The sequence below is a fragment of the Podarcis vaucheri genome (genome assembly GCF_965113315.1).
Source record: "Podarcis vaucheri genome assembly, chromosome: Z".
Lineage (NCBI taxonomy): Eukaryota > Metazoa > Chordata > Lepidosauria > Squamata > Lacertidae > Podarcis > Podarcis vaucheri.
The window spans coordinates 26,046,783-26,065,319 of record NC_138758.1 but is presented as its reverse complement, the minus strand read 5'-3'; the positions used below and the strand labels follow the sequence as shown (position 1 = coordinate 26,065,319).

Below are 18,537 nucleotides of genomic sequence, written 5' to 3'. Positions count from 1 at the left end.
GCTTGCCAACCTCTGCTAATTTGACAATCCATGAATGAGATCTCATGTAATTGCAAGTTATCTGCATTCCTGCTGGCCTAGAGCTATCCCTCCTCATCTCTGATGTTGCTTAGGGCATTTGATCCCGCCTGAGTTTGATCCTCGCGGGTGGCACGAGGACTGCAGGCTCAGGCAGTGGAGATCAGCCACAGTGAACACACTTGGCGCCTGCCCCACTCTTTCGGGGGGAGGGGCGACCCTACCCACTCATTTCTTGGGAAGGAAAAAGTCTATGTGTAATGCTTCATCCCCATCCCCCACCGCCCACCCCAATTAAACAGCGCTGCTAGACTTGGCAGGGGCGCATGGTAGGATTTCACTCACTTGCCACTTTCCCCTGACAGTGTAAAAAGCAAAACAGGGGGCTGTTTTGTTTTGTGTCCCCCTCCCCCACTGCCTGAAGCATCAGTTTGCAAATGTTAAATTCTGCATAAGCCTGGACAGTGTTTCCAAATGGTTGGGGTGGGGGGCGGGGACTGCAGCTCAGTGGCAGAGCACAAGCTCCGCATAGAAAAGTTCCCAGGTTCAATCCCTCTGGCCTCTCCAGGTAGGGCTGGGAGAGATACCTGCCTGAAGTCATTTGAGGCCACTGCCAGTCTGTGGCAATGGTGTCTGACTTGTTATAGGTCAGCTTGCTTATAATGTCCCTAAGGAATGTAAATTTGAATATATGCTTCTATCTTTATTTGTGCTCTACAGCAAATTAGTAAAATAGAATTCTCCCACACCCACCTCAGTGTTGTGTATGCATATGCAGCCTTTCTTAACCTGTGGGTCCCCAGATGTTGTTGAACTACAACTCCCATCACCCCTAGCAAGCAAGGCCAGAGCTCAGGGATGATGGGAGTTGTAGTCCAACAACATCTGGGGGCCCACAAGTTGAGAACCACTGCAGAGTTTTTATGCTTGCCCAATTCCTTTCCTCTCCTCCCCCATGCAGCCCCTCACAAATCTACCAGATCTGCTTCAGAGGGCTGGGGGGACCCTCTGGAGCAGATTGGGTGGGTTTGCAAGGTACTGCATGGGGCAGCCAGGAAAAGGAAATCCACTCATGCAGCACTGGGTATTACTTGTCTGCCTATCTACACACACATGCTATATAATTGTGTGTACATAGGTAATGTATATTACATTGATAGAGGGGTCATTGCGCTCATGTCCTGCTTGGTGGGCTTCCTGTAAGCACCCATTTAGCCACCGTGGAAAATGGGATTCTAGCTACTGCCTGCATTTTTGTTGATGGGTGTTGTGTGCATATCACAATACAGTGGTACCCCGCAAGACGAATGCCTCGCAAGACGGAAAACCCGCAAGACGAAAGGGTTTTCTGTTTTGGAGGCGCTTCGCAAGACGAATTTCCCTATGGGCTTGCTTCGCAAGACGAAAGCCCATAGGGAAATCTCCGGGGACCTGTTTTAAATTGCTGGCGGTCGGGAGCAAAGACTTTCGCCCACAGCCGGCCTTCAGAAGAGGTCCTGGACCTCTTCTGAAGGCCAGTGGGGGGCAAAAGTCTTTGCTCCCCCCCGCCTGCCTTCCCGGGACAGCGGAGACTTCTCCGCTGCCCCGGGCGATCTTAAAATGCTGGTGGGCGGGAGCGAAGCGTTCGCTGCCGACCCCCAGCATTTTAAAATCTCCCCAGGACAGCAGAGAAGTCTCCGCTGCCCCGGGCGATCTTAAAATGCTGGCGGGCGGGAGCGAAGCGTTCGCTGCCGACCCCCAGCATTTTAAAATCTCCCCAGGACAGCAGAGAAGTCTCCGCTGCCCCGGGCGATCTTAAAATGCTGGCGGGCGGGAGCGAAGCGTTCGCTGCCGACCCCCAGCATTTTAAAATCTCCCCGGGACAGCGGAGGCTTCGCTCCCGCCCGCCAGCATTTTAAAATCGCCCCGGGACAGCAGGGGCTTTTAAAATGCTGGCGGTCGGCAGCAAAGCCCTCCTGTCCCCGGAGCTTGCGGGGCGGGAGGTGGGAAGAAGGGATTTCTTCCCACCGCCAGCCTTCAGAACAGCCTTCTGAAGGCTGGCAGTGGGAAGAAAAGCCCTTGTTCCCCCCCCCCCAGCCTTCAGAAGAGGTCGGGGGACAGACTGTCCCCGGACCTGGTCTGAAGGCGGTTTCCCTAGAAACGCATTAATTGATTTTCAATGCATTCCTATGGGAAACCGTGCTTCGCAAGACGAAAAACTCGCAAGAAGAAAAAACCTGCGGAACGAATTTATTTCGTCTTGCGAGGCACCACTGTAATCTTGCAAATCTTCTGGAAGACTCTTTTGTCCTGTGGGCCAGATGTCACAGCTAAGACTCAGTAGGACTACTTGTGAGTGAATTAACATGTTTGCATCTTTATGGGAAAACAGACTTGAGATATTAATTAAATATACATTTTCCAAAAATAAATAAATAAAACTATGTACATTTAACCTGGGAGAAAGCCTTATTGAGCACAGTGAGAGTTCTACTTCTGAGTAATGGGTAGGATTGCAATGTTAACTACTACCCAATTACAGCAGCTGGAAACACTTTGAACTTTGTGGGGAAAGCTCTGCCAATGTCTGTACTGAAACTTATTTAGTGCAGTTATCTCAAAGATTATATTTTAATTGTTTTTTCTACAGTAAAAAACCAAGGGGGTCATTGGAATGTATAGTAACTTCTGGTTTTGAGCTAGGCAAACACTACTGTAAACAACAGCAAAAAATGAAACAAAACCCTAAAGCCCTGGGAGGTCGTTAATTACACACAAGCCATTTTGACATGAAAAAGGAACCAAATATGACAGTGTGTGAAACATAATGCTTCACTTTTGTTCCAGGTTGTGTTCCCATGATGCATATTAAAATCAGATGGTGGTGTTGTTTTTTTAAAAAATTATTCACTTGAACTGTATATGGTATATGTTATGTACAGTATACACAGAATCATTTGCTGGCATAAATATACCGTATTTTTCACCCTATAGGACGCACTTTTCCACCTCCAAAAATGAAGGGGAAATCTGTGTGCATCCTATGGGGCGAATACAGGCTTTCGCTGAAGCTTGGAGAGTGAGAGGGGTCGGTACACATCGACCCCTCTCGCTCTCCAGGCTTCAGGAAGCTATCAGCAAGCCTGGGGAGCCCACGGGAGTTCCCGCAGGGCTCCCTAGGCTGTGGATAGCAGCCTGCCGCCCGTGGCGCCCTGAAGCAGAGTGCCCCGCACGCCGACATCCGCAGCCTAGGGAGCCCTGCGGGAGTTCGCGCCTGCTGCATGGAGTGTGGGGCACGCTGAAGCAGAGCGCCCTGCGCTTCGGGCACACATCAGCCAGCCCCACAAGCTCGGGGGACAGCGGGGAGGCGCAGCGCTGCCATCCCGCTGTTCCCCGACCTGGTTAAATTTTCCTTTATTCCCCCCCCAAAAAAAACTAGGTGCATTCTATGGGACGGAGCATCCTATGGGATGAAAAATACAGTAAGATTGGTATAGGCAGTGACATTCAGCACAAAACCCATAAATGGGTATATAAATAAATGAGTCAGACCATTTGTCCATGTAGCCCAATTTTGTCTACTGAGTAGACTCTACCCTGACTACCAGTGGCTTGCCAGGATTTCAGACAGGGGGCTTCGCATCAGTACCTTGAGATGCAGGGGATTGAAACCTGTACACAACCTGTACACAAACAAAGCGCTCTCTCTCTCTCTCTCTCTCTCTCTCTCTGATATGATATGATATGATATGATACGATAATTGAGTCTACCCATCACAACACATTTCTGCTGTTAGCTCACGCCTTGAGGATGCTTGTAAGTCGCTGGATGCCGCTTTGTCAACAGGCTTGTTAACTGCCCACAGAGGTGCTTAGAACTACAGCAAGCTGTCTCTCTAGTTGATTTGGCGGTCACCCCTGGTTCTAGTGCAGGTCAAATAACCCCCAACTCCCTCGTTCTCTTAGATTTAGGCAGGTGTCTAGGGCAGCTCAGAAGGGCGCTTGCACAGTGTGCCTGTGTGCAACGGTAGAGGCCCAGCTGGAAATCTTAAAGCTTGCTGCTGGTACATGGGAGAAAGATTGAATAAAAGGAAATACGAATTGGCCCCATCCCGTATTTTGACCAATCGCAGCTAGAACTGGCTAGGAGTTAGGTGGAGTCAGCTTCTGTTTTGACCTGAAATGTTCATTCGGGCTTCTCTGAATTACATAAAGGCAAGAAACAGGCGAGGGGGAGCCAACCTGCAATGGCGCCCACCTGAGAGGTGCCAGAACTGTGCTCTAGCACGCTGCAGCTGAAAGAAGGACTAGCTCAAGCTATAAGGTTTCATCAGGCTGTGAGACAGATGGGACTTCCACCACTGAAGAGGGCCTCTCCACCGGCTTTGCTGGAAGGCCAGTGCTTTTGACTGATCTGAAAAAAAAGAGAAAATGTCCATTGTTTCTCTTCACTACAGGATCCCTGAAACATTAGTGCCTCGGCTTGCTTTTCTCATTCTCCTTCCCTGTCTCTTTTCCTTTAGTGTGGTGTGTCTTAGGTTGTAAGCCTGAGGGCAGGCTCTGTCTTGTCACTGATAGTTGTAAGCTGCTTTGGGAGCCATTTTTTAGCTGAAGAACTGGATGAAAACCATTAACAAAAATCATTCATATACAATAAATTTAATATAATGTAATAATTAATATAATAATAATAGAGTTTGTTTTTGCTTAGGACAGTAAATTAGGTGTGATAGCGTATCCCATGGTTTGACTGTGTGCTGGGAAGCGCTTTCTTTTGCTGGTCCTACATCCCTCACCATTGAGCTTCATTGGACAACCCTCAAGTATTGTGAGTGAAGGGGGCAGGGGGGCTCTTCCCCATCCCCATTCTCCACCTCACACACTTGTGGCTGTTATTTGTCCCCAAATAACAACACTGTAAGCATTTTTACTACTTTGCATCAGTGTCCTGCTCTTTCTCAGCCTAACCTACCTTGCAGTGTTGATTTGAGAATAAACTCAGATAATCCCCCCATGGTTGCCATTTGAGCTTCTTAGAAGAAGAGCCAAATGTAAATGTGGTAAACAGAAGAGTCCTCAATGGAAGCTGCTCGTTACTTAGAATTATAGCCTTAGCTGTACAGTGGTTACCTTGGTTCTCGAATTTAATCCATTCTGGGAGACCATTCGACTTCCAAAATGGTTCAAAAACCAAGACGGAGCTTCCATTTGGCTGCAGGAACTTCCTGCACTCAAGTGGAAGCCACGTGGGACATTCAGCTTCCGAAAAACATTCGCAAACTGGAACACTCACTTCCGGGTTTGCAGTGTTTGGGAGACAATTTGTTTGGGATCCAAGCCATTCGAAAACCAAGGTACCACTGTACTAGATTCAGACTGAGTCTCCCATCTACACCATACGTTTAAAAACGGTTTCATACCACTTTCAATAGCCATGGCTTCCCCCAAAGTTGTAAAGCATACCGTATTTTTCGCCCCATAAGACGCACTTTTTCCCCTCCAAAAATGAAGGGGAAATCGGGGTGCGTCTTATGGGGCGAATGCCTGCAAGCCTCGCGCGCCCGGCAGGAGGTCCCACCGGGTGCGCGAGGCTTGGGGCGGCAGCCTGTCGCCCGAAGCACGGGGAGCCCTCTGGAGGGCTCCCCCTGCTTCGGGCGAGTGTCTGCAAGCCTCGCGCACCCGGCAGGAGGTCCCACGGGGTGCGCGAGGCTTGGGGCGGCAGCGGACTGCTTGCGCGCACCTAGAAGCTTGGGGCCAGCTGAGCTCAGCCCGCCCCAAGCTTCTCGGTGCGCGCAAGCAGTCCGCTGCCGCCCCAAGCCTCGCGCACCCCGTGGGACCTCCTGCCGGGTGCGGGAGGCTTGGGGCGGCAGCGGACTGCTTGCGCGCACCCAGAAGCTTGGGGCCAGCTGAGCTCAGCCCGCCCCAAGCTTCTCGGTGCGCGCAAGCAGTCCGCTGCCGCCCCAAGCCTCGCGCACCCAGCAGGAGGTCCCACGGGGTGTGCGAGGCTTGGGGCGGCAGCGGACTGCTTGCGCGCACCCAGAAGCTTGGGGCCAGCTGAGCTCAGCTGGCCCCAAGCTTCTAGGTGCGCGCAAGCAGTCCGCTGCCCCCCCAAGCCTCGCGCACCCAGCGGGACCTCCTGCCGGGTGCGCGAGGCTTGGGGCGGCAGCGTACTGCTTGCCGGCATGCAGAAGCTTGGCGCGCGCTGAGCTCAGCACGCCCCAAGCTTCTAGGTGCGCGCAAGCAGTCCGCTGCCGCCCCAAGCCTCGCGCACCCAGCGGGACCTCCTGCCAGGTGCGGGAGGCTTGGGGCGGCAGCGGACTGCTTGCCGGCATGCAGAAGCTTGGCGCGCGCTGAGCTCAGCACTCCCCAAGCTTCTAGGTGCGCGCAAGCAGTCCGCTGCCGCCCCAAGCCTCGCGCACCCGGCGGGACCTCCTGCCGGGTGCGGGAGGCTTGGGGCGGCAGCGGACTGCTTGCCGGTACGCAGAAGCTTGGGGCACGCTGACCTCAGCTTGCCCCAAGCTTCTGGATTAGCGCAGGGGTCCGCTAGCCCTGGGAGAGGCGCCCGGCACTCCCACGCTAGCGGAGACCTTGCCGGCACGCAGAAGCTTGGGGCGCGCTGAGCTCCGCACGCCCCAAGCTCCTGGTGTAGCTCAGCGCACCTGGGGGGGAAATAAATTTTTTTTCCTTTATTTCCCCCCCTAAAATCTAGGTGCGTCTTATGGGCCGGTGCGTCTTATGGGGCGAAAAATACGGTAGTTATGAAGCTCCTGTTGCCCTCACAGGGTAAGATTTTCCAGACCTCTCTGGGAAGAAGCATTGATTGGAATTGTAGTTTTGAGAGGAATAGAGGTTGTCAAACACCTCTCAGTAACCTTGACAAGCTACAGTTCCCAGGATTCCTTGGGGGGGGGAGCCATGACTCCTCAAAGTGGTAGGATACTGCTTTAAATGTATAGTGCATATGGGGCCTCAGTTAAGGAAGCAAATTTTGCCATGTGCTTAGCTGGCATTTTAGGGGTTCCTGATATAATAAATGTAAACAATGTGCAAATGAAAAATACAGAAGGGCTGCATGTTGTCCATGGTTTAACCAGTTTCTTTCTATTCTACTGTGGAAAATGTTGTTGCCAGCCATCTTCAAAAGGATTTAAATGAAATTCATAAGAATTAGATTATCATGGTTTAATCACATTACGAGGGAGATTAGCAACATTTCGCTGGGTCTTTGTGCCGCTGGAGCCACCCCAGGATACTGGGCTAAATCTTCAGGCAGTATTAAGATCTCTCTTGTAGTGTGCAAAGTAAAACAGAGGTTTCAGTCATTTTTTCTCTTTCTTGGGATTAGAACACAGGACCTACACTTAATCCCTCCATTGTAGAACTCTTGAAACTAATGGTAATCAGATTTGGATACAACCTTCACAATCATCCCTCAGTGTTGCATTATTATATACAAACGTAAGAAAGCCTCTTTAGGATGAGATCAAAGACCCATCCAGCCAAACATCCCGCAGGGTGATCTGAGTCCCCATCAGCAGTACAAAATGAAAGCAGTATCATATCACTTTAAAAAGTCATGGCTTACACCAAAGCATCCTGAGAACTGCATTTTGCTAAGGGTGCTGAGAGTTTGTTAGCATGCCCTTCAGAGAGTTACAATTCCCAGAATTCCCTGGGAAAGGGGGTTGACGGTTACATTACTCTCAGAAATGCATCCTTTGGTGACTCCCACTCCTGCTCTGAATCAGAGGCCTCAGGAGGAAGCATGATGGTAAGGGGAGAGGATTTGGCAAGGTCTGAGGGGAGGGGCTGGGTGAAAGAGGGGTAGCAAGCAGAGAGTTTGGCTTCTACTAACTACACATTTTCACAACTTGCCCCCACTGCCCTCTTCTCCCTCATTAGTACATCTCTTTCTCTCTCTCTCCTTCTCTGTCTCTATATGGTTATTTTCATTAATAATACATAAAGAAGCAAAAAAAAAGTCATATCAGAAACATCAACAACAAAAATGATTTTGAGCTTACTGGTATCTATTGTTGCAAAAAACAGAGGGAGAGTTAGGGCTCATCCATACTAGTCAGCAATAAACAGCAGGTAATTAAGCAGGCAATTCAGCAGTAAACAGCAGTAAACCGGGGGGGGGGGGGGGAGGGCAGGGCAAATGAAAAACATCATATACCCATGCCTAGAAAGCACTGAACAAGCAGAAGTGTGGATGAGCCCTGAGAGAAAGGGTTTTGCAGAAATTTATAGGCAATAAATTTGTTAAGGTGCAAGCTTTTTCTTTGGCCCTTCATCATACGTGTTAAGTGTGCAAGTGTGCATTAATTAGCTTGTGTCACCAGTAAGGTTGTCTTGCTAATTGGTCACTGTAACTATTTTGCTTTCATGTTAAGCATCACCATCAAAGCTTTTTTGTGTGTGTGCATTTCATTATCCTGTGAACCCTGGTCTCTCATCCATGCATTTTTACTTCATATGCTTGCCAATCCAGAATTACACACGATGCATCTGATGAAGTGGACTATAGTCCACAAAAGCTTATGACATAATGAATTCATTAATCTTTAAAGTGCTACAAAAGTCTTGGTTGGTTTATTAACAAGAGCAGAGGGCTCTTTTGCTTATACACAACCAAAGTTATCAAACTTATTCAAAATAAAGGAAAAGAAGCATTTCACTCTATTACTCTAATCCAGTTTAAAACATTTCCAGTCTCCTTAGAAATTATTAACACTCTGCGCTCCTTATCATAACCACATAACTCCTGTGAGTTTATGAAGTACAGCTGGACCCCACACTTCAATATACCATTCTCTTAGCCTTGGAATTTCCAGGATTTAGTATGCACACTCCTGGCAGAATGTTCTTTGAGTGATGTGTTGCAAAGGTGCAAGATCCTCTGCTGTGATCCACAGAAGACAAGGCACATCAGTCTTCTAGCTGGGCCGCACTACATACATTTCATGCTGAAAAATCAGAGGTAACTTGTGTTTAGGTACCGTATATGTTTCAGATCCAGTTGTATCAGTTGCAGTCCAGTTGCTTGGTAATTGAAAGCTGCAACTGATAAAAGCTGCAGAAGTTAGAACAGCAGAATCATAGAATTGTTGAGTTAGAAAGGATCCCAAGGGTCATCTCTTCCAACCCTGTGCAATGTAGGAGTCTCAACTTAATCATGTAACAACTGCCATCATCATCCCTGTCCATTGACAAGGACTAGGTGCAATATTCCAGCCACTACACCACAATGACTTTTTCTCTTCTTGGGGCTGAGAGCCATCTCTGTGTTCTCCCTTGTTGCGCGTCGAGGTCCCCAGGGCCACCCCAATAACTCACACATCACACCAATATTTTTGTTTAAGGTTTTTGGCATAATTTTGGCCACAACTTTATTAAAATACAAACATGTGAGTGGTTGCTTAGGCATTGGTTGCGACTAGCTGCCCCCACCGTGGGGGACAGTCTGACATTCCACACGCCTGCGAAAGTCAGAAAAGGGGAATATACTTGTGGGGGTAGCGACGGAGCAGGGAACCTGCCCTCAGCCCACCCCAAATGCAGCCAGGAGCTCTTGCAGTGGCCCAAGCCCCCTTGACAGGGTGGACAAGCAATAGTTAGCCCCCAATTCCTTTAACAGAATCCCTTGCAGCAGCAGCATTAGAGGGGCAGGCACAGCCAATCCATGCCCCTCAACCAACCAACCAAATCATAAACCAATGCCTAACCACAACCTTACAGGTTTTGACGATTTGCTACGCAGTAGGCAAAAACCAAATGGCCCCAGCCAATCAGCCAGATGGACAAAATTCCTACCCCAAGAGCAGACGACCCCATGACAGGCATAGCAAGGTCAAGCGAACAACTCTAATTCTGGGGGGGGGGGGACGGGCAATCCGATGCATGGGCAAAAAGAGGAAGCCCTAGCCTCGTGCAAGGAGTTTTAGCATTTCTGGCTGTCAATCAACAAATGGCAACATTAACTTCTTCCCAACGACAAGGGAAGCCCAATCGCATCAATGGCCAACGGTCATTTGGCCCGCCCCACAACTTTGGAGTGTCCTGGTGGCCCCCATCGCAACACATGCTCTCCATGAAGGAGAACACGCTTTCTGAAATGATCTTCTAAGGTGTGGGACAGGACCTTTTTGATCGTGACACCTACACTTTGGAATAGCTTACCTAATGTAACTTTCCTTGTTAGCTCTTGAGCATTTTAGCAAACAGATGAAACCCTTTTCGTTGTAATAAGTGGTTTTTATATAATCTGCATTTCTTTTAGTAGGGCGACTTCCTGCTCTTCGGGGTTTAATGTGTAGGGTTTTGTCTCTGAACTGTTCCCTGGCTTTATTTAAAATTGTATTTTTTGCATTTAAATTGCTCCAACACTTGAAGTTTATAGCAGAAATGCAATTCAGGGATTAGCTTTTTAGTACCACCACCACCACCAACAACAACAACAACAACAACAACAACATGATAATTCTTTTTAAAAAAATTTTGTGATGCAGTTTAAAAACCCACACATAACATGAACTAACTTTGGCACCATCTGGCCTTTCCATAATCCCCCCCCCCCCTGTTAAGACAACTCTTGTGGCCTGCCATTTCCACAAACCAAACTAGCAAGGCCTTTCATGTCTACTTTGGAAACAACTTTGAGTACATCCTGCATTATTCATATAGCTGTTGTTTCTTCCCCAGCTGTTAAAGGGCTTTGAGCACTGGTCAAGCTTACCACAATTTTCACATACACAAATACATATGCATATTTGCAAACAATAGCAAGTGAGTTACACAAATGTGACCTCTTGTGAAATGGAACGTTAGTCGTGGTTTTTTTTAAAAGGATTGTTTCAGCTAGTTACTTTTGCTTTTGTGGGGGGGAGGGGAGGGAGAAGAAGCCCAGGGACCCAAATCTGGAATGTGCTGCTGATATGGATCGGGGGGCCTACACCAACTTCCTGGTAAAAATCCACCCCAATATTTTTTTTTACCCCAGAGGTGCTATTTGCAGTAAACAGCATCTTTGTGACCAAAGAAAAGACAAGCAAGATTTTTCTGGCAGGAATCCTTTGGGTGCAGATGAACAAGCAGGTTGCAATGGTGTAAAAGAGTAATTGGTCCCCCTGACAGCTTGTGGGCCCTCAGGAGATTCCCATTCATGCTGACACTTGATGTTGCCCCTTAACTACCTTTGTTTAACTTATAACCATTAGATCTTATCCTTCCCTCAAGAGCAGCAGCAGGGACCATGCCTTTGTCCTTTTCTGTATGTCAGCCCTTCAGATAGCTGAAGAGTGCTTCATGTCGACACTTGCACCCCATCATCTCTTCTCAAGGCTAAACAGATCCACTTCTCTTAACCATACCCCTTATCATCTCTGTTTCCCTCCTCTGGTACCCAGAACCGAACATTGCACTCCATATGAGTTGTACTCCTCCTTCAGTCGTTTCCTGTTGGATGCTTTTGGGGGGTGCTTTTTGGCATGGCAGGTGCTTGTTTGCAAACTCTTAAGATGGATTTCCTCCCCTTCCTCCTAGGGTCAACCAGGACCAATTGGGAACCAAGGACGGATGGGTGTTCCAGGGTTTACTGGGCCAGAAGGCTTGAGGGGGTCAAAGGGAGAGAGAGGGAGCACAGGTGCCCCAGGTACAGCGGGACTGAAGGGAGATAAGGTAAGTTTATCCATTCCTCTGAGCTTTCTGAATCCTTAAAGATAGCCCTGTTTTTACTTACTTACTGCTAGAATGGCAAAGTGTTGTCTTGTTCACGCCCTGTAGAAGTATGGGGTACACATAGAGCAGTATCAAAATCACTGAAGATCACAATTACCTAGCACATAATACAAATTTGGCTATTTCATATGGCTCCATTATGAATCGGGTACCATAATCCCAAAAAAGTTCTTTTTGGCTTAGATTAAAACTTGAGCCATGAACACCTGTTCCTGTCATCACCACCATTTAGTGCTTTATATACTGCAGTGGTTAAGTGTCAGGGACCCTTGCAAAGGTAATTACTAAAGATCCAGGTATCCTGGAGAAATCACAGTTCCCATAGCCCATAACACTTGGGACAATGTCACTGCAGCATATTGGAAACCAGTGAGAGGGAGATTTTGCAGAAATCCAGGAGGCAAGACAACTTTTCTACTGCTGCTTCTAGAAGGAACATGTGGTGAAAGGGTACTGAAGCTCATGCTTTTAGGAGGTAGGCATTGTCTTTGGACTCCCAGTGATGTTATTGGGAGTGTTCCAGGTCCAAATTTTGAAACTGGTCTCAGAATATGTTTATTAGACCTGTGCAAGTTTGTATATATGTGGTGGAGCCAGCTAATTCTAGTTTTGTCTCCATCCTCCTTACTGCTGAATTTGACAAAGGCAGCAAAGGAGGACATTGACAGGCAGTGCTACTCCCTAGGCTGGTTGTAAGTTAGCTGGATAAGGACAGAGTGTAGTTGGTGGGGCAATGGTCCATTTGCCCTGAATACTAGCCTCCACTGTTTAAAAAAAGAAGAAGAGCAGAGGATATTCAGAGATCATTCTGCAAAATGACTCCCCATCCCCTTAGGAGGTGATGGAAAAGAAAGTTCTCAGGGGGGTAGACCTCTTCTGAGAAATTTTGGCTCAGTTCTAGCCAAGTAACTATTCCCCAGCCTCCCATTTGCTTATGGAAATACTTTTAAAATATGGCCAAGAGAGCAATTTGGCAAACAGCTATGTGGAGTAATATCATTTAATCAGAAAGAATGGAGGGCAAGGCACAGAAGCCAAGAAGAGGCAAAGCTCACAAACTGGTGCTTGAAGGAGAACTTAATTGGCCGCTCACTGTGTTTGGACAAAGTGTGCTGGTTCTAATCCTTTGTATACCAAAACTCTGAAATGGCACCTTTTGATTCAAGAGAATCTACCCGAAGAAAGACATTTTGTTGAAATGTGTTAGGCAGAGTATTTGTACCAATAAATTCTCCTTCAGCCATCAGTCTGAAGTTTCTATTTTTGAATTCCTTCTTTCACTACAGGAGGGCTCGGGAACCTTTTGCAGTATGTTGGCTTCATAAGGAACCTCTCAGGGAGCACATCACAGTGGGTCTTGCCCAGCCAGATCAAGGTGGCTGGGGACCCTGGTGCGGTTTCCTAAATAGGGTCCCCCCCCCTACACACACAAAAAAAGGGATGCACCAGAAAATACTTTTTGAGATGTCTTAAATTGACTGTAAGGGACGCAGGTCGCGCTGTGGGTTAAACCACAGAGCCTAGGACTTGCCAATCAGAAGGTTGGTGGTTCAAATCCCCGCAATGGGGTGAGCTCCCATTGCTCGGTCCCTGCTCCTGCCAACCTAGCAGTTTGAAAGCACGTTAAAGTGCAAGTAGATAAATAGGTACCGCTCCGGCGGGAAGGTAAACGGCATTTCCGTGTGCTGCTCTGGTTCGCCAGAAGCAGCTTAGTCATGCTGGCCACATGACCCGGAAGCTGTACGCCGGCTCCCTCGGCCAGTAAAGCGAGATGAGCTCCACAACCCCAGAGTCGGCCACGACTGGACCTAATGGTCAGGGGTCCCTTTACCTTTACCTTAAATTGACTGTAATCATTAAGCTTTCATTGACTACAAAAAACTTAAGAAAGAATATTGACAAGCTGGAATGTGTTCAGAGGAGGGCAACCAAGATGATCAGGGTTCTTTCTAGTTTAAAACAGTTTTTTTTGTGTGTGTTTTCCCCCCCAAAAGGAGGTAGGTCCTAAAATATACATTTCAGGTGTTTAAGAAAAGGGTAAATAGATAAATAGATCAGTTGATCACCTGTGACTAGTCCATCTTTATTCTAAACTACCATAAATTGCTAACAGAGCTCAGATCTATGGATCAGATGAAACATCAACTGCCTCTTTTTAATCCTTTCAGGGCCCAATGGGAGTCCCCGGATTTCCAGGAATATCCGGAGTTCCTGTAAGTCTCTCTGTGTTTTAAAAAATTAAGTATAAAGTTTTGAAATAATGCTGCTGTTTGTATTGTTTTGCTTTTCCCATGCCCCCAGAAAATGCATAGTCATTTATCTGAGCTAAAAAGCAGGCTGCATCTCATCATATTTCCCGTAAACTGTGTATAGGCAAGTCACTGTTGTATAATTCAGGTAAGTAATATAATAAGCACACAGGATTAATAAATGCAATCATTACTGTTAAACATCAATAAACCATAAGCCGAACGAATCTGCCTCCCAGTTCCACCTTTCTTATATTTCACATGGAGAAACTGGCTAGTACCAATTTACTTTTTTTTGTTAATGCCGTGAACACGGACAGTTCCCAATGCTTGAAAAAATGTGGTACGGTTTCCAGTGCAGTCCCATTCCAATCTGTGTGAGGACTGGCTGTGATTGCTACAGAACACTTATGGGACTGGTCTTTAAGGGAACTGGAAAGCCTTTGCACAGTGGGAGTCCTTGCAGGAGGGAAAGGGCCACCAAAGGTCGTGTAGGAAATGTTGACCGCCAGGTAAGTTTCTGTCTTTCCGTGTTGATGCAGCTGGGCCGATGAAATCTCTTGGCAGCAGCCGCTGCAGCCGCCTGTGTTTATGAACTGTTAACCACAGATGTACGGGAGAAGCAGCCCTCTAAAAATCCCCCACCCTGCAGCATGTGTTTAGTTTTTCCCATGGAACAAGGTTCAGGAGTTTGGAAAGCGAGATGCAAGGTTTATACCATTTCAGCTGAATATACAAGGCTTGCTAAATGGAAACAACACAGTGAAATAGTGCATGGAATGGCTTCTATCAGTTCTGTTTAAAAGTGTTTGGGGGCAGGGGAAGAACCTCAGGCTATTTTAAAGGCAAGATCTGGAACTCACCAGAGGGCCCCCCCTCCAGCTCTCATAATATACAGAGCTGCTTATTAAATTGGGCTAGCGTTCATCCTTGAGTGAATCTACCCCCCCCCCCATTTTTCAATGTTTATTCAATTCCTCTGGAAAAGTTTAGAAGGCAGGCCATTCCCAGGCACTGTGTTAGAAAAAGGTGTCACTGTGTCATCCGTAACACCCTCTATTGTAATCTCTTTAATCTGAATTGATAGAGCAGGAACATTTGGTATAGTGGTTTGTATCCAATGTAGCGCTGAGGGCACCACACTTGCTTTTGCCCTACAGCTTTGATGTTAGTCTTAAACTTTTATACTTGTAAGTTTTTTTATGTGTATAATTTGTGTGTACATTATGTGTACATTATTTTTGTAAGCATACATTTAACAGCAGCAGCAAGAGGGAAGAGACCATGCCATTTCAGGGAGGGAATCCACTTTTGAACACAACAATGCTTTAAATTTTGTTTATCATTTCTCAACTGCATTAGTCTGTGATTTTCTTCAGCTGAAATCTGGCATTGTGTAGTTCATTCTACCAGCTCATTCTGCTGCTCTGCAGCTATTTAGTGCCCAAATGAGCAGACTTAATGCAAAGCATGAATTGACCTATAGCAATGACAGGTAAAATTTGAGTTCATCATCTCTGTAAGCTCCATCTCAAAACAAGAAAGCTACTCCAGGATGTTAATAATATTGTAGAAGCTGGAGATAATGTAGCCCACAAACAGTCTGTAGTATTATCTAGTAATTTACTTGTGGGTAGGAGCTGCTGGTCTTTATTTGCAAACACATATAATTATCATTTCCACTGAATGAGCTTGTCCCTAGAGATAGCTGCAGCCTTCTGGCTATAAATCTAAATACATAAAGATATGTATAAAGAATTGCACGTGTTTGCTTTGAATAGTCACAGTTCAATGTTTATATTTTATTACTGTATGGTGTGTTGACACAAGATACTTTACTCCTAAACCGCATATGAGAGATTACAATAGCAGACTCCACTGTTTTTAAAGGGAGTAGCTTTTAAACAGAGAGGAAGCTGGGCAAGGGATGTACCAAGAACGGCAAATCAGGAGTTTCCACCAGTGTGGGCTAATTTTCCCAATAATCCTTTAGCGGGACCTTTGCCAACTCCTAATTTCATTTCATTTTATTTTATTGTTGTTGCTGCCAGCACAGTTTGAACTGCTGCAGTTTATACATTAAATGCATTAGCCAGACAATACCTTCTGGAGAGTGTGAAACAAAGAAAATATCTTTTAAAATCCACACAGCTACTTGGGGGGCATTTCACACACAGCCCCGCCATACATCTCTGTGATGATTGAGATTGGGGGAAAAGCTCCTCCCAGTTTGAAAAGCAGCCCACCCACAAATCAGCACAGTATAGTTGGAACTGGCTTATTTGTATACAGGTTGTATCTCAAATAGCACCATGCTAATGTCACCTAGTGGTGTGCTTGTTCTGCCAGCGGAACCTTGTTCTGCAAGATCTAAGCAGGTTGCCAGTAACTTTGTATTGTTTTATTTATTTATTTCATAAAATTTATATGCTGCTTAGGGACGCGGGTAGCGCTGCGGGTTAAACCACAGAGCCTAGGACTTGCCGATCAGATGGTCGGTGGTTCGAATCCCCGCGACGGGGTGAGCTCCCGTTGCTCGGTCCCTGCTCCTGCCAACCTAGCCGTTCGAAAGCACGTCAAAGTGCAAGTAGATCAATAGGTACAGCTCTGGAGGGAAGGTAAATGGCGTTTCCGTGCGCTGCTCTGGTTCGCCAGAAGCGGCTTAGTCATGCTGGCCACATGACCCGGAAGCTGTACGCCGGCTCCCTCGGCCAATAAAGCGAGATGAGCTCCACAACCCCAGAGCCGGCCACGACTGGACCTAATGGTCAGCGGTCCCTTTATCTTTTTATATGCTGCTTGATTGTCCGGGGACGGGGAGGGGGCGGACCTCTGAAAGTGGTTTACAAAGAAACAATGAAATTATCAATAAAAACAGTTGAAATCAGCTTAAATAGTTCAAACAGTTTAGAACGTTCTAAGATAAACTAGAAACAGGTTATAACATGTCAACATTCGACATATCCAGGGATGCTTACCTGAACAGAAATGTTCTTTGCAGGTTCTGAAAAGAGTTCAGTGAAGGTGCCTGGCTGGTGTCAGTAAGCAGGGAGTTCCACAGTGAAATATCTATTTCTTGCAGAAGCATTGGAATCTTTTGTTGTGCAATGTTAGAACTCACCTTCACACTGGCAGAGAATATTGGCTATATCCTCTATTCAATCCCCTCCTCTGACAGTGGGCTCCCTTAGGTTTACCTGGCAGTAGTAGGCAGCAACAGCACTCAAGGTACATTTGTGGGAGTTGGAGTCCGACAACATCTTTGGGACCATAGGCTCCCCACCACTGCTTTGCAAAACCAGCCTATCTCGGACGTGACCAACATAGTGCCCACTAGTGGTTCTTGGACTCCCATCGGCCCTGGCCAGCCCCAGGGCTGATGGGAGTTGTAGTCCAAAAACATCTAGAGGGTTGGCTACCTCTGGGATGTGGTATACTTTGTTTATCAGTGATGTCTGTCAGACAAGTGGTAATGCTATGCAAAAACCTTGAATAAGCTCTGCCTCTCAGTTCTTGAGAGTTTGATATGGTGGTTTTGGTTCATACAATACTGAGAGAGTAACCCAGATTAAGTAGGACCCTTTAGAATTACGTGCCCTTTACAGTGAGGATCCAGAGGTGCTCATTTTCTTAAAGCTGCAGCTGCTGCCATCTAGCGTCACAATTCTCTTCAGAGCAAGAATAGCCCTTAGGAAAGAGCACAGAGCACAGAGATAAACCCGTCAGTCCTTCTTTTCCGTGTTCGAATGTTGTCTTAGGGTGCCCCCAAACTGGCAGAATTTTGCAGGAGGGATTAAAGGAGCATGCAGAGATATTTAGGTGCATACAAAAAAAAAAATGCTCTGTCAACCAAGTGCAACAAATCCACTTTTAAAAAGGAGTGGAGTACAGCAGTCTTGCAGCTTGCACACATTTAACTTGCACAACCACAGCTTTACATGCTTGGTGACAGGCCAGCGGACACAGAACAAATTAAACACACAGAGAGTGGAAAGAGCTTTTCAAGCTCTTCACCTTGCTTACCAAGCTCTGGGAAGGTCCCATAAGGGCTTTAGAGGCCTCTGCAAAATCTCCTGGGGCCATCTGAGATCTGCCAAAGGCCTCCAGAGCCCAAGCAATACTTTCCCAGAGCCCAACAAGTCAGGAAGAGAGCTTGAAAAGCTCTTTCCACACTGGGCTTTCCTGCCACAGAAAGAGCTTTTATGTTCCTCACCTTGCATGAGGCATGGCTTCTTTGAAAAGGTATGGATGGTCACGTGAGGGAAGCTCTGGGGTTGTCCTGACTGTACATGTTTTTGCCTTTACATGCTTACCCTTCCCAATCTAATCTCAAGTGAAGCTTAATAATTTCACAAAATGTACATTTTCTATAAAAAAACAAAACAGGTGATTGGATATCCTCACATATTCTATGTTGCACCTTAAAGTGGGCACCTGGGGAGGAGACTTGTCAGTTTTCAGTGGCACTGGAACTGTGAGTCAAATGCAACCTGCCTCTGAATGTGGAGGCTTCATATCATATTTGGAAACTTAAGCTAGTGCAGAATTCAGC

At 46.9% G+C, this 18,537-nt stretch overlaps 1 protein-coding gene across 5 annotated transcripts in view; it reads left to right on the top strand.

Moving 5' to 3' along the window:
- Window positions 1–18,537, top strand: part of COL4A6 (collagen type IV alpha 6 chain) — a 175,449-nt gene that overhangs the window by 93,957 nt on the left and 62,955 nt on the right. For all 5 annotated transcript variants that reach the window (XM_082208639.1, XM_082208636.1, XM_082208637.1 and 2 more), the window contains exons 5-6: window positions 11,542–11,676; window positions 13,905–13,949. In XM_082208639.1, coding sequence (XP_082064765.1) covers window positions 11,542–11,676; window positions 13,905–13,949 — 180 coding nt within the window. The remainder of the gene's footprint in view (window positions 1–11,541; window positions 11,677–13,904; window positions 13,950–18,537) is intronic.